This window comes from Dermochelys coriacea, chromosome 24, assembly GCF_009764565.3.
Source record: "Dermochelys coriacea isolate rDerCor1 chromosome 24, rDerCor1.pri.v4, whole genome shotgun sequence".
Classification (NCBI taxonomy): domain Eukaryota; kingdom Metazoa; phylum Chordata; order Testudines; family Dermochelyidae; genus Dermochelys; species Dermochelys coriacea.
The window spans coordinates 6,588,974-6,608,738 of record NC_050091.1 but is presented as its reverse complement, the minus strand read 5'-3'; the positions used below and the strand labels follow the sequence as shown (position 1 = coordinate 6,608,738).

Here is a 19,765-nt window from a genome sequence, read left to right as displayed (position 1 = left end):
GGATCGCTCTTCCCACACAGGCTGGGGAGATAGAGATTCACATGAAAGGTGCCTTATAAATCCAGAGTATTATGAAGGAGGCTGGGGAGACAGCAGCCCTAAAGCTAAAACAAAATAGAGCTGAGGCTTTTGTTCACACCGGGACCTTCAGGTGCAGCCTGGACTCACCCCACAGGTTTTTGGGTACAGCTGAGCTATCAGGGGTGCCGACCTACAGAACTCACCCTAGAACCCACAGTCCCTATTTCTCAGAGGGGTCATTGCTGAGCTGCTAGGACCCAGCTAAGCCAGGGAAACAGGGTTAGACGTAGATCTGGTTGGAGAAGCGTTAACAAAGCATATTGCAGGGGGATATGCCAGGATGGGCAGGGGTGGTGTCCCTAGCCTCTGTTTGCCAGAAGCTAGACGTGAGCGACAGGGGATGGATCACTTAATGATTCCCTGTTCTGTTCATTCCTTCTGGGGCACCTGGCACTGGCCACTGTCGGAAGACAGGATACTGGGCTAGATGGACCTTTGGTCTGACCCAGTTAGGGCTATTCTTACGAGACAATTCTATCAAAACCGGAACCCTTTGCAAAATCCGGCCATTCTGCCAGAATTTGGTTTCAGAAAAAGCAAGTAGGACCAACAATGGTGACGTGGCCCAGGGTAACATTTTGGGAACAAAATGTTTAATTTTGTTTTGAGAAACTTGTCATTTTTTTTAAAATGTTGCTTTATATTCTCTAACTCAACACAAAATAAAGTCGTCAAAATCAAGAGGTTTTGATCACCGAAGTTCACAGAGTTTCCCTGCCTGGAGAATTTTGAAGTTTTCCGTTTTTGCTCCAACATGGCACGACGCCAGATTTAGAAATCTCAAAATCCTTTGTGAAACGGAACTTGCACCTGCCCCGTAGCTCCAGCTGGAGCTGACTGCTTTGCATCTCTCTGGGCTTGTCTACACGGTGCATTAACCCACCCCAGCTGGGTGTCAATTCTAATGTACACCAGCATTTCGCACCCTAAACCGGGCGGGTTGGGCCAGGCTGCCGCACACTAAAAGTTCCCTAGTGCACGTTAAGGTAGGACAGTTTTGAAAGGGGACTACGTGCACGCGTTCTAGGGAATGTTTAGTGCATACCAGCAGGGTCCATGCAGGCCAATGAGTATGGGACAAGCTTGTGCTCACCAAATTTACACCGCAGCTGGTTCATGGACACCGTGCGGACAAGCCCTCTGTCATGGCCTTGCTCAGTCCCCGCACCTGAACACACTGTTGCATTAACCCCCACCCCACCCTGCCAGCGTGAGGAGTCTCTATTTTGGCGACGGGGAAACCGAGGCACGGAAAAGCTACCCATTAATTCTTGGTGCTAACAGCTGCCGCCAACAGCCTAGAACACACACTTATGCCAAAACCCAGTCACCATGGCAGAAACATTGCCACATAGACAAACCACAGCCTGTTACTAAGGAGAGGCAGCTGACTCCTGCACTGGAGGACTGGCATGGACTTGCCAAAGCCCTGTGCTCTCCCTGCTGGCACTGGGCACTACCAACTCCTGCTTCTAGGCTATTCGATGGGTAAGTTCTGCACCACAGGAAGCTGGGAAAGCAGGAAGAGAGAATAAAAAGCAAGTATGTGCCACAGAAAGACAGTTAAAGAGAGTTCTACTCCTGCCCCTATTGCCAACTGGGCTGCTAACTTAGCAGCACCTAAATTTGGAATAATATTTTCTGCCCGGGGTGGTACAAGGGTTAACGAGTTTAGCATTTAAGACTTGGCTGGAAGATGGGAGAGAAGGAACTTGGTAAGAATCACAAGTAGCCTGGTTCCGAGACACTGCACTGAGGAAGTGGCCAGGCTGATGGAAGAGATTTCCCAATCTGAGCTGAAAGTGCGTTTTTGCAACGCTCCTAAGCTCGGCCTGTGCTCTCAGCATGTGCAGCGTGGCCCAGGGGGGAGGGCACTAGACAGGGATGAAGGAGAGTTGGGTTCTATTCCCAATTCTGCCACCGACCTGCCGCATGATCTTGGGCAAGTCACTTCAACTCTGTGCCCGTTTCCCCTCCTCCCCCAGTCTATTTAGACTGGCAGCTCTTCAGGGCAAAGCTTATCTCACTGAATGGTTGTGCAGGGCCCTGATCCCAACTGCTATGATAGTGGGTAGCCCTTAGTGGAGATTCCCTAGGCAGGGATACAATTCGCCCTCCCACCCCCTCCCCCCAAGTAAGTGGATTTACCGCAGACATGGCCAGAAGAAAACATCAGGTCTCACTCCCGCCCCATTACAAAAGAAGGCTTTATTAGTCATCACACTGTCTCTATTAAAAGGATTTTACTCTGAATCAAAAAAATATTTTAAAAATCCCAATTTTACAGACTTTTAGTGAATTGTCTCCCAAACTTAGGGGAAAAAAACCAACTCAACTTCTTGTAGCAGCTGCTCTCCACCCTCAAGGAGTCTCCAGGGTGGGGTTAGCGGGGCAATCATTTTAGCCCCTGAACAAAGCAGCACCATTTGGCCCTCTTCCACAGCACCGGAAGCAACTGGTTCTCTGGAGACGAGCTGCCATGTGGCATTGCCAAGAGCTGGGCAGTGCCTGCTACAGCAGATTAGCCCTTGAAAAGCCAGTGATACTGCAACCCGTTCTGCAGCAGATCCTTCCCCTCCATTCTGGGGCATGACTTGCACGCTGCATGCCCCCCCATAGCTGCTGCATGACCTCCCAGTAGGGGGTGCCTGGGAGCGACACGGATGCATGCCTACCTTTGCCCCAGATGCTTCCCACATGCGTAGATAGGAGCGCAGCTCTCTCGTGGAGGCAGCCATATTAATGCTCAGCCCCCTTGCCAGGCTATGCTGCAATGGGGCAGGTCCTTCAGGCACATGCGTGCCTTGCTGGGGAGGAGCCCAGGATGGAATGCTGTAGAGTTTCTAGACCATCACCCAGGGAAATTGGACTCACTAATCCTGCAGGAGGTGCCCTCACCCAGCTGCCACTGGATGGAAGTTAGCAGGGTTTGTTGCACCTCGGGCGGGGGGAGCACCCCATCCTTTTAGAGTTCCATTCCAACTGAGCCTTCCCCAAAGCAGGCCAACCTTTGCCAGCAGGCGAGTTCCCAGCTGAGCCAGTCACACCAGCGCCATGGAAGTGCAGAAAAGCTACAGCTGTTCTCACTACCACAATCCCTGGGGCAAGGCTGAGAGTTCAGAGGGCCCTTCGTGGCCCCAGGGCAGGAAGCGGGCAGCCAGATGGGCTCGCTACTCCGCCAACCGAGGCACTAACCCAGACCCTACAGTATCAGAGATACAGATAAATAGATGCCAATAAAGGACCATTTCAAAAGCGAGTCGTCAGTGCTCCTGGACAGGACTTCCCAGCACCCTCTGCTGTAGCCCCAGTCAGACAGAGGAGCCGCAGGACAATTAGCCTCCGAAGCGGGCGGCGTTTGTACAGGGAGTGGGGGAGCAGAGTTTACAAGACCTGCCATGAGCCTGACTCTGGGCAGGTTTGAGTCCAAGAGGCCCGATCAGAGCTTCAGTCCTTTGCAGCTGACAGGAGAGAAAGAAACTACGGCAGTGCCCCAGGCCCCTGAATCCACAGCCCAGAGACCGCCAGGGCCCCCCAGGGCCTCGCAATCCCAGCCGCGCCTCCACCAGCGCAGCGGCTCAGCCCCATGAGCAGGGGGATCTGCTCCTAGTCCCATGCGCCAGCTCCTGCCATGGGGAGGGGGAGTCCCAGGCTGCTCCCAGCTGCAGAGAACAGGGCACTTGGGGTATTGGTCTTCCCTGGACGTCTCTGGCAGGCAGGTGCCGGCCTGAGGAGGGGCTTAGTCCTCGACGGGGACCTGCAGCGCAGAGTACACCATCACTCGGTTCTCTTCCTCCTGTTTACCTGCAAGGGAAGGGCAAAGGTCAGTAACTCAGGCAGTCCTGGGCAGCGGGGGCCTGGCTGGGCCAGACAGCAATGGAGAACACATGAAGCCGCTTGGGTGGCTTAAAGGTTTCATACCCTTCTACCTTTGGCGCACAGATTCGAATCCAGCTTCTGCAGGAGGCTGGAGATCAGCCGCAGTCTGTGCCCTAGCAGGGGAGGCTGTTCCAGGGTGGATGCCACTGGCACTACATGGCCCACACCAGTCTCCTCGCTGGGGGTCTCAGCAGCGAGAGCAAGGACTGAGCCGGCCAATGGAGAGCGAATGTCTCGCAGGGCCAGGGCCGAGGCTGCATGTTCTCTACCAGCTTGTGGGGCTGGAGGATGACTTGGACCTACCAGGGCTGTTTCCCCACCACTGCGTTTAGACGGTTAGCGATGGAGCGGCGTCTGGGCAACCCCAGCCCCAGCACCTGGCTGGGAGTCTCTGTTGCCATACCACCCAGCTACCACAAGAGAGAGTCAGCACTCTGTGGGGAACAGCCCTCCCCCACCAGATGTCAGGGGTGGAGCAGTCCGGGATCTGGTGGAAATCCCCGGCTAATCCCATCCCACTCGCTTCCCCCTACCGCTGCAGGCCAGGCAGGATCAGGGTCTCCGAGGCCTTCTTAGCTCACATCGTTTCGAGCCAATCGTCCTGGAGCGGGTCATTAGGTGGGTGTTGTGTGTACCCAGCCAACTGGGAGCCGCTGCTGTCCATGTGCCACTGCCCCCCAAAGCACGTTAGGCCAAGGGAGTCTCCTGAGCAGGTTAGTGCCACTATCCAGCACTTTCAGAAACTGTGGTACTGCCACGTGCCTCCCACCCTCCCACGAGGGGGCCAGCTAGTTCCTTACAGGAGAGGCAGGCGAGGACGTTGTGCAAGGAGCCCCCAGCTGTGAAGAAGGCCCAGACGCCCATGGAGATGGTGATGACGTAAATGGGGACGAGGCTGGCCTGGTACCAGGGATTCAGGAACGTCTAGGAGCGATGGAGGGAGAGTGAGGTCAGAAGCGCCGCTGCCTTCCGTCTGCCTGCAGAGCCGTGGCACCTGGTCCCAGCGACTACCCCCGGTCCAGGCTCTCTAAGTCTTTGGGGCAGACAGGCAGCATTCCCTCCCCTGTCGGAGCAGAGCAATGCTGATCCCTCCTGCAACTTCTGCCCAGCGGTTTCACCATGAGCAGCTTAGCAGATAATATAGAGCCCCTTGCAATGGGCCTTTGGGATCCTTAAGTCCTTTAACAACACTGCTTAAGCTCCCTCCCCTCACAAGCTGTCAGGATCAGCCGCAGCAGGAGGAGGGGCAGAACAGGGAGTGACTAGCCCTGAATGAGCTTGTGTGACATTTGAGCAGACAAGTGCACTCTGTAGCATTGCTACTGCAGCTTGGACTATCCCATTTCCCACTCCCCCAGGCTCCCATCCTCTCCCCTGCAAAGGCCAGGGCAGTGCCAGCAAGCCCGCCCCGCGCTGCCGGCCGTCGGATCCGATCATCTCTCTCTATCGAGCAACGACTTCAGCCCCACTCACCAACCCTGATGTGATGAGGTGACTGGCCACCACCAGCACCAGGGACCAATACCGTCGCCTCTCGCAGGCGTCAAAGAAGATCACCCCCCAGAATGTGTGTAGGAAGACGACGGCCATGGTCAGGAATGCTGGCAGGAGAGAAGTGGGGCGAGGGGTCAGAGCAGTGAGGTGTCAGTACCCCAAACCTTCACAGCAGCAACATGTTACCTCCCTCTCCCCACTTCTATAGCTTCTCCCCACTTCTGCCTGGAGGATCCCGAAGGGTTTTGCAGACAGGTATGTGCATGGCTACTGAAATGCAGCCACCTTTGGAGTGGAGCCCCGCAGCCATCCCACACAAAAAGCTTTTATAGGAGGAGGTGGGAATTGTTTCGTCAGTAGAATCTGAAGTTGAGAAAGGGGATAAGTTTGAGACTAACATCCCAGTCTTTATGGGGATCATTAGCGATCCTAAACAAAGAGGGCCGCGGTGTCACATCTCATTTGGAAGAAGAATTCACAGCTGTAGCCACAAGCGGTTCCTCCAGGCTATGTAATGATAACCCTTTTCTAGCCCCTTTCATCCAGGGCTCTCAAGACACATGCTAGTCGTCAAGATTCAGAGCCCCACCAGCAGGTAGCCACATTTTTAGTGAGGGCCGAAGGTCACAAAAAGATCAGTGGCAGAGCCGGGATTAAAACCCCAATGAAGTTAAAAGGAGGTTTACCGTTATTTCAACGGGGCCAGGATTAACAATAGCTCTCTACACTCCCAGTTTCCTGCTCTAACCGGTAGACAGCACTGCCTCCCAAGATGGATGCTGCTGTGGTGATATATTTAGCTGTTGGCTGACAGGGAGGGACGGGGCAGCTTTGCATCACGCCCCAACAGTCTCCTCTGGTTCTGGTTGTATCTGATCTTCTACAACTGGAGGGAAAGCTGGTTCCTCCAGCTGCGTTTGACCTGGGCTCTGAGCCCAACCCAGTGAATGGCATCAGGGCAGGAGTGACCCCATCATTCCCAAGCGCACAGGGGCTCCTGCCTTACCTGACGTGATGAAGTAATAAGGCGAATCCCCATGGATCCCTACGATGCCTGGCCCTATGGAGTCCGCCAGGATGTTAATGACCGAGAAGACCCCGCTGATGATCCCGAAGGACAGCCCCGACACTAGGAGGAGGAAGAGGATATTGTCCAACAGCGCTGAAGTTACCAATGGCTATGCAAAGCACCACAATGAGCTTTGGACTCATTTGACAAGCAGTAGGGAGTTCCCCAGCATCTTCCACATTACCTCTGCTCTCCCAGGAGGCAAGGAGACAGACTTACCATCCAGAGATGCCTGGAGAATTCAGTGCATCGCAGGGCTGTGTCCAATGCATTCTGGGGCAGGGAGGGGAAGGGACCAGCAAGGGGAGGAAGATGCATCCTAAGTACGCGCCAAGGCTACTGGTAAGTGGCAGAAGTTAACAGATGGAAGCATGACTGCCAGCCAGCGATTGCAGCACAGAGTCAGCAGCTCCCGGCTGCTCTGTTCCAATTCTTGTATCACCCCCATCACCATGGTATCTGGGCACCTTAGGCCTGCTGCATGGCATGCCTAAAACGGTGCGTGGAGGGGTCAGTCATTTAGGTGGGGGGAGGGGAAGCATAGGCCCTTGCCCAGCTGACTCACCATAGGCCATCTGCTTGAGGGAGATGGGAGACTGCCCATCCTCACTGAGCATCGCCAAGCCTTCGTCTGCTTTCCTGGGGGTCAGAGAAAGAAGAGAATGGCTGATGGGTTTGAAGCAGGAGATGAACTGGAAGGGGGGCTGGCGGCATACAGGGGGAGGTGATATTTATCAAGCAAGTGGCAGAGCAAAAGAGCAGCTAATTGATCATATCTACAAGGAAGACACGGGGGCAACACTTAGGAGAGGGTTTGACAATCAGGTGCCACCCACGGTTTCTAATAATAATGCCGAACTCTTTTCATCAGCAGATCTCACAGCACCTTACCCAGGAGGGCAGCCCCATTTCACACAGGGGGAAACAGTCTGCTCCTAGAGGGGTTCTCTTACTTGAGTAGCTTGAAGTAGGCAAATCGAAACACCTCCTGCAGCAGCACCGACACCGCAGCCCCAAAGACCAGGAGGCCATACTGCAGCCTGGAGTCCTCCCGATTGCTGAACTGCACTGAAATGAACCAGATCAAAGAGGCCAGCAGCAGGGAAACTAGCCAGAAAAACGCCCTGTCAAAGAGAGAGAAATAGGAAACAAGCGAAGGTGTGTGTTGTCAATGCAGCAGTTTCCCTGTGGGTCATGCGCTCAGTCAGGGAAGTTTTATCATCTCATACCACACTTGATCATGCTTGTGTGAGACACGCTTCTCCTAGGCAGGGGGTAAGAAGGAGGTGTGGGGCCTAGGTTCTACTCTTAGAGCTGACACTGACTCAGCAACTCCAGGCAAAGCACTTCCCCATTTTACAGAGAGGAAGATTCAAGAACATGGGTCTCCTTCCAAGACCCATCCCTGCGGTGAGAAACAGACCACTACAACCATTGATCCGGGCTGCGCCGACTCCCTTCCATAAGCAGCAAACACCTCACGCTGCTGCTGGCTCATGGGCATCACTAAGTGTTGTTACTGATTGACTGGTAGCTGCAATCCTGCAACAGTCAACATAGAGGAGCAAATACTGGGGGAGGTCTTAAGACAGTTTTTTGCAAATAATAAATGTCCATTTGTCACATGGCGCCTGTAATCCCCGCCCACTTGGTGGGGTGCTCTATCACCCCCTAGCGGTGGCAGGGCTATTTATGAGCCTGCTCCAATGTGGGGCTTTTAGTACAGGCAGTAGAGCCTCATGCTTTTCTACCCAGAGGTCCAATGTTCAATCCCGGCTGCCAGAGACTCAGCGAGGGACATTGTGTTACAGGGTCAGCCTGCAGCCAAGAGACACATGTAACCGGCTCTTTAAGAGCGCAACATACAACACTGCACAGCAGTTAAAGCAGCCAAGCAATCCGAACCCCCACCCCAAAGAGGTCCTGCACAATAATTCAGTGCAAACACTCAGCCCTGCGTGGACTTTAGAGTTGCAAAGGTTTGAGCAAAGGTGGTTTCAATCCCGACCACACTTGCTCCGTAGCTCAGGAGCTGCTGTTTGGCACCAGTTGGAGATGTCTCACCCAGCCTGTACGGTTGGTACACAGATTACATGGCTACGGTTCAGATAAGGTTGCAGCCATGTGGCCATTATGTCCCTTCTGGAACACAAGAGCTGAAGTCCAGGAACTCAATTGTTGGGAAACCAGGAGACGTGGGGGGCAACTTAATTCTCCCAAGAATGTTCAGAGTTAAGTCGGAAAGGCAGAAAACAAAAGGTGAAAAGCCAGGAAACGCAGGGTTAGTTTTCCACTTTCCAAATGGTGCTAGAAAGTTAAAGCCTCACTCTGCCTGGAATGGGGGAGACTTAGCCCAACTCATGTCTGTCACCCAGAGATAATACAAAGAAGACCCCCCAAGTGCCTGCAGGCTAACCCAGAGATGGGAGCAACCTTCATCTCCTCCCCAGACCTCCCTCATGTGATCACCTCTACAAGTTCTCTAACCCCCAGGATGATCAACCTGATGGGGCCCCTAGCAACCCCCATCCCAATGAGTTGCCACCCCCAGCTACCAGTATAATCAACCAAGGGATCCCCCCCAGCTCATGGGGACCCAGCTCCCCCACAGGGGTATCTAGCACCTCCACACACTCCGAGTGGGACCTCAGACAAGTCCAGCCTCTGAGGGAATGCCCAGTATGGACCCCACCCCACCACTCAGTGGCTCATGTGTGCGGGGAGAGGGAGTGTCCCTGCACCTCCACACCAAGGGTCCCCCCTTGATTCACCCAGCCCTAGCATAACTTCCACAGGGGAGCCCCATCAGTCCCCAGCTCCACCCCCAGCCCCTCCAGATGCCACACGAGAAGTCCCCATTACCAACCCCCCCACCCAGCCAATCCCCCCTGGGGGGAGCCTGTCCCCAGCCCCAGACTCACCCCGCCACCAGGATGATGATCCGCAGCGGGTCCCCGGCCACAGTGAGCAGGAAGAGGGAGAAGGCCGGGCCGAAGGCCACGAACGTACAGCCAAAGAACACGGTGGCCCCCATGGCGGCGGCGAGGGGAGGGGGGTCAAGTTCTGGGGCCCAGGACTAGGGGGGTGTCAAGATGTGGGGCCAAGGGCTGGTAGGCTCAGAGCGAGGCGGGGGGTCAGGCTTTGGGGCTGGAGGGAGCGGGATCAGGACTGGAGGACACTGGCCGGAGAGGGGAGCAGGGCTGGGGCCCAGGACTGCGGGGGGGGGTGGGGTCAGGACTGGGGGGGCACGGTCCAGAGAAGGGGGCAGGCGCTGGGGGTCAGGACTGGGGGGGGCACGGGCCAGAGAAGGGGGCAGGCGCTGGGGGGTCAGGACTAGGGGGGCACGGGCCGGAGAAGGGGGCAGGCGCTGGGGGGTCAGGACTAGGGGGGCACGGGCCGGAGAAGGGGGCAGGCGCTGGGGGGTCAGGACTAGGGGGGCACGGGCCGGAGAAGGGGGCAGGCGCTGGGGGTCAGGACTAGGGGGGCACGGGCCGGAGAAGGGGGCAGGCGCTGGGGGGTCAGGACTAGGGGGGCACGGGCCGGAGAAGGGGGCAGGCGCTGGGGGGTCAGGACTAGGGGGGCACGGGCCGGAGAAGGGGGCAGGCGCTGGGGGGTCAGGACTGGGGGGGCACGGGCCGGAGAAGGGGGCAGGCGCTGGGGGTCAGGACTGGGGGGGCACGGGCCGGAGAAGGGGGCAGGCGCTGGGGGGTCAGGACTGGGGGGGCACGGGCCGGAGAAGGGGGCAGGCGCTGGGGGGTCAGGACTGGGGGGGCACGGGCCGGAGAAGGGGGCAGGCGCTGGGGGTCAGGACTGGGGGGGCACGGGCCGGAGAAGGGGGCAGGCGCTGGGGGTCAGGACTGGGGGGGGGCACGGTCCAGAGAAGGGGGCAGGCGCTGGGGGTCAGGACTGGGGGGGGCACGGGCCAGAGAAGGGGGCAGGCGCTGGGGGTCAGGACTGGGGGGGGCACGGTCCAGAGAAGGGGGCAGGCGCTGGGGGTCAGGACTGGGGGGGGCACGGGCCGGAGAAGGGGGCAGGCGCTGGGGGGTCAGGACTGGGGGGACACGGGCCGGAGAAGGGGGCAGGCGCTGGGGCCCGGGGTCAGGCCGCCCCACAACTACCCCTACCTAGGAGCCGCCAGCAGCCGCACCTACGATCCCTCCCGCTACGGAAGCCGAGCAGGGGGACGGCAAAGCCCGGCAGTAGGCCCCGCCTCCAGCGGATTGACGTGACCTGGCTGGCCAATGGGCGGGGCGCATGCCCTCGGGTTAGGTTGTCGCCGGCACCGCTCAACCGCCCCCGCCCCACGGCATGGCGGGAGTTGTAGTTTTCTAGGCGTGGCCACGGCCCGGAGCAAGGGGCCGCGTGGGCGCGCGGATGCTCAGCGTTGAGGTGGGAGGTGGAGCGTGGCCGGGCTGCTGCCTGCTCCGGGCAGGGCTGGACTGCTCTGGTTTGGGGATTTGCTAATGTCTTAGTGACAAATGCACAGAAAACTGAAGTTGCAAAGTTTGGCTCTGGAGCTGAACTCCGCCCGAAGTCCAGGGTTTTGGGGGGAGTCACCCCCTCCCCCAAATCCACACACCCTTGAACAGCATCCACCAGATCGAGGCACAGCATGGAGACAAGTGGCCGCAAGACAAAATCCTATTAATGATCTTGCTGGGGCTTTTTTTTTTTTTTTGGTTCTGTGTTTGTACAGCGCCTACCACAATGGAGTCCTGACCCCAGATTGGGGCCCCTAGATGCTGACACTACGCAAATAACTAATAATGTGTGATTATTTATTATATTTATTTAATTTCCTACAGAGAGTAATGGGTGCTTTTCTTAAAGCTCCAGCTCCTAGAGTCAAGTTACTATGTGAGAATTTCAGCTTTCATTTTTTTACGGAAATAAGTTTCTCACCCTCATGTCGGAAATGTGAAAATATGAACCCTAAAGGCTAAGACACCAAAAAGCAAATGAAAAGAACTCCACAGTGGTTCTTTTGAAAAATCTCATGATTTTTAAGCCAATGCATGATTTTGAGAGGCTTGACATGATTTTTGAATGCTTGGGATTGGCAATAGTATTTTGAATGGGGTCTGTATGGCTCCCCGGACTTTTTGTTAGCAGTCGTTCGGGGTTAAATTTCCATTCAGCCACAAGGTGTTACTGTGGTAGAGTCACATTTCATTGCAGCGCCCAGAATTGGCAACCCCATTAACCCTCTCAATAAAAAACAACTAACCCACCAATGATCGCAGCTTGCGGTTGAAATGAACAAACATTTCAGATTTCAGAGTCTGTATTCGCAAAAAGAAAAGGAGGACTTGTGGCACCTTAGAGACTAACACATTTATTTGAGCATAAGCTTTCGTGAGCTACAGCTCACTTCATTGGATGCATTGAAGTGAGCTGTAGCTCACGAAAGCTTATGCTCAAATAAATTTGTTAGTCTCTAAGGTGGCACAAGTACTCCTTTTCTTTTTGCAAACATTTCAGAGGCACTGAGCTCCAGCCTTGCTTCAACAGCCAGATGAACTAGCAACCTTCCTGCTAAATTTAAAAACAACACATCTGGAAAAGAGTGTTACTGCATACAAAGGCAGGGGGCAAAGAGTGAAACAATCTAATAGAAGATGAAAGGGAATAAACTTTAAAAATGAAAGCCCAGGAGAAGTAAAGGGAAGTATTAGTTCTTTCTGGTTTTAATCCCCTTAGAACCTGATTTTCAGAGCATCCACGTCTCCCAAAGAAGTCCCCCACTGTTCCTCAGACGTTCTTGTCAACTGCTGGAAATGGCCCACCTTGATTATCACTACAAAAGGTTTTCTTCCTCCCCCCACCCCTCACTGGTAATAGCTCACCTTAAGTGATCACTCTCCTCACAGTGTGTATGATAACACCCATTGTTTCTTGTTCTCTGTGTATATTAATCTCCCCATTGTATTTTCCACTGAATGCATCTGATGAAGTGAGCTGTAGCTGACGAAAGCTTATGCTCAAATAAATTTGTTAGTCTCTAAGGTGCCACAAGTACTCCTTTTCTTTTTGCGAATACAGACTAACACGGCTGCTACTCTGAAAGCTTCAGAGGGGTAGCCGTGTTAGTCTGGATCTGTAAAAGCGGCAAAAAGTCCTATGGCACCTTATAGACTAACAAATGTATTGGAGCATGAGCTTTCGTGGGTGAATACCCACTTCGTCGGATGCATGGCATGCATCCGACGAAGTGGGTATTCACCCACGAAAGCTCATGCTCCAATAAGGTGCTACAAGATTCTTTGCCGCTTTTCCAAAAGAACAGGTTTCAGAGTAGCAGCCGTGTTAATCTGTATTCGCAAAAAGAAAAGGAGGACTTGTGGCTCCTTAGAGACTAACGAATTTATTTGAGCATAAGCTTTCGTGAGCTACAGCTCACGTCATCGGATGCATTTGGTGGAAAATACAGAGGGGAGATTGATATACACACACAGAGAACATGAAACAAGGGGTTTTATCATACACACTGTAAGGAGAGTGATCACTTAAGATAAGCCATCACCAGCAGCGGGGGGGGGGGAGGGGAAGGAGGAAAACCTTTCATGGTGACAAGCAAGGTAGGCTATTTCCAGCAGTTAACAAGAATATCTGAGGAACAGTGGGGGGGGGGGGAATAACATGGGGAAATAGTTTTACTTTGTGTAATGACTCATCCATTCCCAGTCTCTATTCAAGCCTAAGTTAATTGTATCCAGTTTGCAAATTAATTCCAATTCAGCAGTCTCTCGTTGGAGTCTGTTTTTGAAGTTTTTTTGTTGAAGGATAGCCACCCTCAGGTCTGTAATAGAGTGACCGGAGAGATTGAAGTGTTCTCCGACTGGTTTTTGAATGTTATAATTCTTGATGTCTGATTTGTGTCCATTTATTCTTTTACATAGAAACTGTCCAGTTTGACCAATGTATATGGCAGAGGGGCATTGCTGGCACATGATGGCATATATCACATTGGTAGATGCGCAGGTGAACAAGCCTCTGATAGTGTGGCTGATGTGATTAGGCCCTATGATGGTGTCCCCTGAATAGATATGTGGACAGAGTTGCCAACGGGCTTTGTTGCAAAGATAGGTTCCTGGGTTAGTGGTTCTGTTGTGTGGTATGTGGTTGCTGGTGAGTATTTGCTTCAGATTGGGGGGCTTATTGCTGGTGATGGCTTATCTTAAGTGATCACTCTCCTTACAGTAAGAAAAGCAGTACTTGTGGCACCTTAGAGACTAACAAATTTATTAGAGCATAAGCTTTCGTGAGCTACAGCTCACTTCATCGGATGCATTTGGTGGAAAAAACAGAAGAGAGATTTATATACACACACAGAGAACATGAAACAATGGGTTTATCATACACACTGTAAGGAGAGTGATCACTTAAGATAAGCCATCACCAGCAGCGGGTGGGGGGGGGGGAAAGGAGGAAAACCTTTCATGGTGACAAGCAAGGTAGGCTAATTCCAGCAGTTAACAAGAATATCAGAGGAACAGTGGGAGGTTGGGTGGGGGGGAGAAATACCATGGGGAAATAGTTTTACTTTGTGTAATGACTCATCCATTCCCAGTCTCTATTCAAGCCTAAATTAATTGTATCCAGTTTGCAAATTAATTCCAATTCAGCAGTCTCTCGTTGGAGTCTGTTTTTGAAGCTTTTTTGTTGAAGGATAGCCACTCTTAGGTCTGGTTTCAGAGTAGCAGCCGTGTTAGTCTGTATTCGCAAAAAGAAAAGGAGTACTTGTGGCACCTTAGAGATTAACAAATTTATTAGAGCATAAGCTTTCGTGAGCTACAGCTCACTTCATCCGATGAAGTGACCTGTAGCTCACGAAAGCTTATGCTCTAATAAATTTGTTAGTCTCTAAGGTGCCACAAGTACTCCTACTCTTAGATCTGTAATCGAGTGACTAGAGAGATTGAAGTGTTCTCCAACTGGTTTTTGAATGTTATAATTCTTGACATCTGATTTGTGTCCATTCATTCTTTTACGTAGAGACTGTCCAGTTTGGCCAATGTACATGGCAGAGGGGCATTGCTGGCACATGATGACATATATCACATTGGTAGATGCACAGGTGAAGGAGCCTCCTGCTGAAGTGAAGAAACAGATTGACAGAGCCAGAAGAGTACCCAGAAGTCACCTACTACAGGACAGGCCCAACAAAGAAAATAACAGAACGCCACTAGCCATCACCTTCAGCCCCCAACTAAAACCTCTCCAACGCATCATCAAGGATCTACAACCTATCCTGAAGGACGACCCATCACTCTCACAGATCTTGGGAGACAGGCCAGTCCTTGCTTACAGACAGCCCCCCAATCTGAAGCAAATACTCACCAGCAACCACACACCACACAACAGAACCACTAACCCAGGAACAAGAAAAGGAGTACTTGTGGCACCTTAGAGACTAACAAATTTATTAGAGCATAAGCTTTCGTGAGCTACAGCTCACTTGTAGCTCACGAAAGCTTATGCTCTAATAAATTTGTTAGTCTCTAAGGTGCCACAAGTACTCCTTTTCTTTTTGCGAATACAGACTAACACGGCTGCTACTCTGTAACCCAGGAACCTATCCTTGCAACAAAGCCTGTTGCCAACTCTCTCCACATATCTATTCAGGGGATACCATCATAGGGCCTAATCACATCAGCCACACTATCAGAGACTCCTTCACCTGCGCATCTACCAATGTGATATATGCCATCATGTGCCAGCAATGCCCCTCTGCCATGTACATTGGCCAAACTGGACAGTCTCTACATAAAAGAATGAATGGACACAAATCAGACGTCAAAAATTATAACATTCAAAAACCAGTTGGAGAACATTTCAATCTCTCTGGTCACTCGATTACAGACCTAAGAGTGGCTATCCTTCAACAAAAAAGCTTCAAAAACAGACTCCAACGAGAGACTGCTGAATTGGAATTAATTTGCAAACTGGATACAATTAACTTAGGCTTGAATAGAGACTGGGAATGGATGAGTCATTACACAAAGTAAAACTATTTCCCCATGTTATTTCTCCCCCCCACCCCACCCCCCACTGTTCCTCTGATATTCTTGTTAACTGCTGGAATTAGCCTACCTTGCTTGTCACCATGAAAGGTTTTCCTCCTTTCCCCCCCCTGCTGCTGGTGATGGCTTATCTTAAGTGATCACTCTCCTTACAGTGTGTATGATAAACCCATTGTTTCATGTTCTCTGTGTGCGTATATCAATCTCCCCTCTGTATTTTCCACCAAATGCATCCAATGAAGTGAGCTGTAGCTCACGAAAGCTTATGCTCAAATAAATTTGTTAGTCTCTTAGGTGCCACAAGTACTCCTTTTCTTTTTCCAAAAGAAGTGAATGTGAGCTGAAAAGCATTTCTAAAAATCAGCCTTTGTTAATATTGACAGCCTCGTTTATTCATTCATCATTATATATTCCTAAGTTCAGCTCCTCAAAAGATATTTGGGTGTCTAACACCATTGGGTTTAATGGAATACCTTTGCCCCATGTCTGTAGGATCAAATACCTGTACTTATATAACCCAGATCCCATTCATTTCAGAGGGAGTTTCATGCACAGAGCTGAGGCTGTCTATGGCCATTAATGTGCCCCGACTCTATACTGGGATGTTTCTGGCTCCCTCTGAGCTGTCAGTGTGCCCAGTACATTGTAGCTTTTAGAATTAAATTCAAGGTGCATTTACTCTCTGCTGCTTTACATTTTTAATTTAAAAAGTGATTTAGTGTCTCAGAGAAGAGAGAATTTGACAGTCCTGGAGATTGGAGTCTTCTGATTGGCAGTCCAGACAACAGCATGGCAAACTTCCCCCCTCCTCCTCAGTCTCAACCCTGAGCTGCAGGGCCCATAGCTGGGGGGAGATGGGAGTTCTGTTTCCATGCCTTGGTTTCATTGCCCAGACTACAAACAAGTAAATGCCAAGTGGTGCAGGCTCTGAGCGGTTTTAGTTTGAGTCCTACAACATTTCACGTAGGCCATCAAAATGACACTTGGATTTGAACCTGTGACTTCAGTCCTGTCTACATTTAAAAGTTACACTGGTATAAATATGTTAGCGGTGTGATTTCTCACCAGAATAGTTATAGCAGTACAGCCCACAATGCGGATGCAGTTATACTGGTTTAAAGACACCTTATATCAGGATAGCTAATTTCCCTTTCCATATGGAAAGGAGCTGTCGTATGATCATCAGTTTTATATAGGTATAACTACATCGAGAAAAAGGGTGTTGTACTGATTTAACTATACTGATATAGTGAAAGCAAGACAGCGTTGGTTTGTAGACAAGCTTAGAGCTGGGTGGGAAATGTTTTTCCCATTCTGTGAGAGTTTTCGAGATTTTTGACATTTTTTCCCCAACCAGATTTGGGATGAAAACTTGAAATCTCAAAAAAAAAAAAAAAAAATTGCAAACCAATATCTGAAATTTTTTTCATATTGGGTCAATAGAAATGTTTCATTTCAATTTTGTCCTTTTTTTCCCCACTTTGACCTTTTTTCTCATATAAATGAACTGAAATTTCAAAACACAAAGTCACTTCAAACTGAAAAATGAAACTCTTTGTTTAGAAAAAGTCAAAATGGGACATTCAGACCATTTCAAAACTGTTCTTTCCTCCTATGTTTCTAACTGGGAGATTCATTGAAACCAAACTTTTCCTGTGAACAGCTTCGATCTGGACAAATCAGCATTTGCCATAGAAAAATCTTTTCGTCTGAAAATCCCCAGCCAGCTCCAGACAAGGCCTTTGGAGGGAAAGGCTCCGGAGCCTGTTCCCTGCCCCTGAGACTGTACACTCCCCGTTGGCTCTCATTTGCAGTAGAGAGATCATTTTGCAAAGCCCTCTGAGACCATGCTGATGGAGGCTATACAAACGCATCCTGTCGTATAGGTGACATAAGGCCATCTCTGCAGCGCTCACTCTTACTACTCTTGCATTTCCTTAAGTTCCACCATCAGCACAGACCCAGCCTGTAGTATTTCAAAAACTCCCCCAACTTTGGGCATCCTATTTTGAGTTCTCATTGAAGGCGAGACCAGAAAGGAAATGATACAGAACTGGCCACATCTTTTTTTCCATTCAGCATACAGAAACATTAGCTCTTTGAATTCGCACCTTGACCATCTTGCTGGGTCTCTGACTCACCCTTTTGTCCAAGACCACAGACTCTGTGATGTGGCTCGCTTAGTGCATTTTTATTTAAATGAGGTCAGTGAAAAATACCACTTCACCATCAGGGCTTTTTATAGCCTGCATCATCAAATCCTTCCAAAATCCAATTCAAGACAATACACATTCTTTCCATTCCCACTGCTGATACCCACACTGAAATCATGCAGCCTGTGGAAGTGGGGGCATAAAATGCCAGATGATGCAAACGAACCAGATAAGGATGGCTATGCTTCCTTGGTCCCTCTGTTCCTTCAGAAAGCATCACATGGAGCAGCAGCATTGTCTAATAGGCCAGGCACTGTATGAGGACTCAGGAGACCTGGATCTATTCCCAGCTCTGCCCCTGTCCTGCTGGGTGTCCTTGGACAAATCGCTTAGTTGTGACATGCCTCAGTTTCCCATCTGTACAATGTGGATAACAGCACTGTCCTGCCTCACAAGGGGGTTGTAAAGATCCATACATGAAGAACTGTGCCTGCACAATGAGAATCTCAGCTGGAGCCCCTGTGTGTTATTACAATAGCCACTGCTGTATTTCTTTGTTTATTACAGCCTGGCAAAATTCCACTCCACTTTTCACCAGAAGCCAGTCATTATTTTTTGGATGAGTAATATGGATGAGTAATATGTCATTCCTTTTTTCATCTAAATCATAGCCAAAGCAACCCAAGCAATTCTGGGCCCGTGCTAGGCAATTTTGCAAAGCTGGTTCATTTTCAGCTATTAGCCTGGAGGAATAGGCTCAGAACTAGAGCGGGAAGCCTAACGCATTTCCCAGTTTGCTGGTAAATATGAAAAAAAAATTGTTTCAAGCCAAAACCAACACAAAATGTTACAAAATTTTCTGCAAATCAAAAAGTTAAAAAAAAATCATTGTGGGTGGAATGAAATGTTTTGTTTCCGACCACTTTTATACATTTTTGATTTGTTTTTTAAAAAATAAAATTCACGCAAATGTTGGGGGGGGAAGTCGTTTTTGAACCGAAAAAGCAAAACGTTTAGAGTTTTTCTGAATGTCTTTGTTTGTTTTCAATCAAAACCATTTGGAAAAACGGACACAAATTTGCCAAACGTTCGGTGTCACTGAATCAGCATTGTTCACCAACCAAAAGTTTTGAATGAAACATTTCGCCCAGCCTGACTCATAACACCCCCTTCTTGGGCCTCACTCCCCAGCATGTGCAATCATTTGCCCCCAGGTGATGTGGGTGCAGAACGCTACCATTCCAGTCAAATAAAGCGGGGCATCCATTTTGCATTGGCATAAGTGATGGCACTAGGAGCATGTCAATCAGTGCAGTGATGGAGACTCAGCACCCCTGTGCTGTTTCCATGAGTCTGAAGGAACCAGGATCCTCTAACCTTACTTCAGCATAACACAAGCAATACTGTCATGCTGGACACAGAAGCTAAGGCCCCGATCCTGCCCTGAAAACCACCTGGTCAGACTCCTGCACCCAGGTGGACTCCCATGGGGTTCCGTGCAAACACAGGGATTTACCTGTGCAACTCTCAGTGCAGGTTCAGGGCCTAAAATGAACAGACAGCAGCATGGGGCCATCATGGCTTCTGCTCATTTAACACCAATGAGAACCAGACAAGGTGGGTGGCAGTTTCAATGGGATAGTCTGTCTCTTTGGGTCTGAAGCCCCCATCTCCTGCCTCCTCCCTCCTCCCAGAGCTGGTTACAGTTCTAGGCACTTTGAAGTTATAGATCTGATGTGTGCAAAGGATATATTTGTAATCGGTGGTGTGTGTCTGTGTCTGTCTGTCTGGGAGAATAAACATGCTGCCGTGTTAGAAAGACATCGTGTGTTAGGTCCCAGTTGCTGCTGATCGTTATTAAAAACGAGGAAGGCAATTTGGGGCTAGCAGAAATAATCCAGCACCTTCAAATAATGGGGTGATCTACTCTTGGAAATACCAGACATGCCCCATCCAGTGTGATTTCTGTGCAAATCCCTGCCAATGGCACCTATCACCACCACAGCCCATCCCCCAGGGAGGCATTCACTACCTATGTTATTGGACTCTTTCACAGTATAGACAAC

The 19,765-nt window shown here is 50.8% G+C and overlaps 1 protein-coding gene across 1 annotated transcript; it reads right to left on the bottom strand.

Annotated features, from left to right (window-relative positions):
* Nucleotides 1–2,270: 2,270 nt before the first annotated feature.
* APH1A (aph-1 homolog A, gamma-secretase subunit) lies at nucleotides 2,271–10,716 on the bottom strand. The gene is made up of 7 exons (XM_038383508.2): nucleotides 9,445–10,716; nucleotides 7,477–7,647; nucleotides 7,089–7,162; nucleotides 6,461–6,583; nucleotides 5,434–5,561; nucleotides 4,761–4,884; nucleotides 2,271–3,885 (listed from the first exon to the last, which is right to left on the bottom strand). Exons 1-7 carry the CDS (start codon nucleotides 9,555–9,557, stop codon nucleotides 3,821–3,823), a joined length of 798 nt encoding a protein of 265 aa, XP_038239436.1. The 5' UTR covers nucleotides 9,558–10,716; the 3' UTR covers nucleotides 2,271–3,820.
* Between the last annotated feature and the right edge of the window lie 9,049 nt (nucleotides 10,717–19,765).

What these genes read in the sequence shown, in the direction of transcription:
- APH1A (XM_038383508.2), bottom strand. Translation starts at nt 9,557, where the DNA reads ATGGGGGCCACCGTGTTCTTTGGCTGTACGTTCGTGGCCTTCGGCCCG. An exon ending in ATCATCATCCTGGTGGCGGG is followed by an intron (nt 7,648 to 9,444) that starts GTGAGTCTGGGG and finishes TCTCTTTGACAG; the next exon opens with GGCGTTTTTCTGGCTAGTTT. An exon ending in TTATTACTTCATCACGTCAG is followed by an intron (nt 5,562 to 6,460) that starts GTAAGGCAGGAG and finishes CTCTCCTGCCAG; the next exon opens with CATTCCTGACCATGGCCGTC.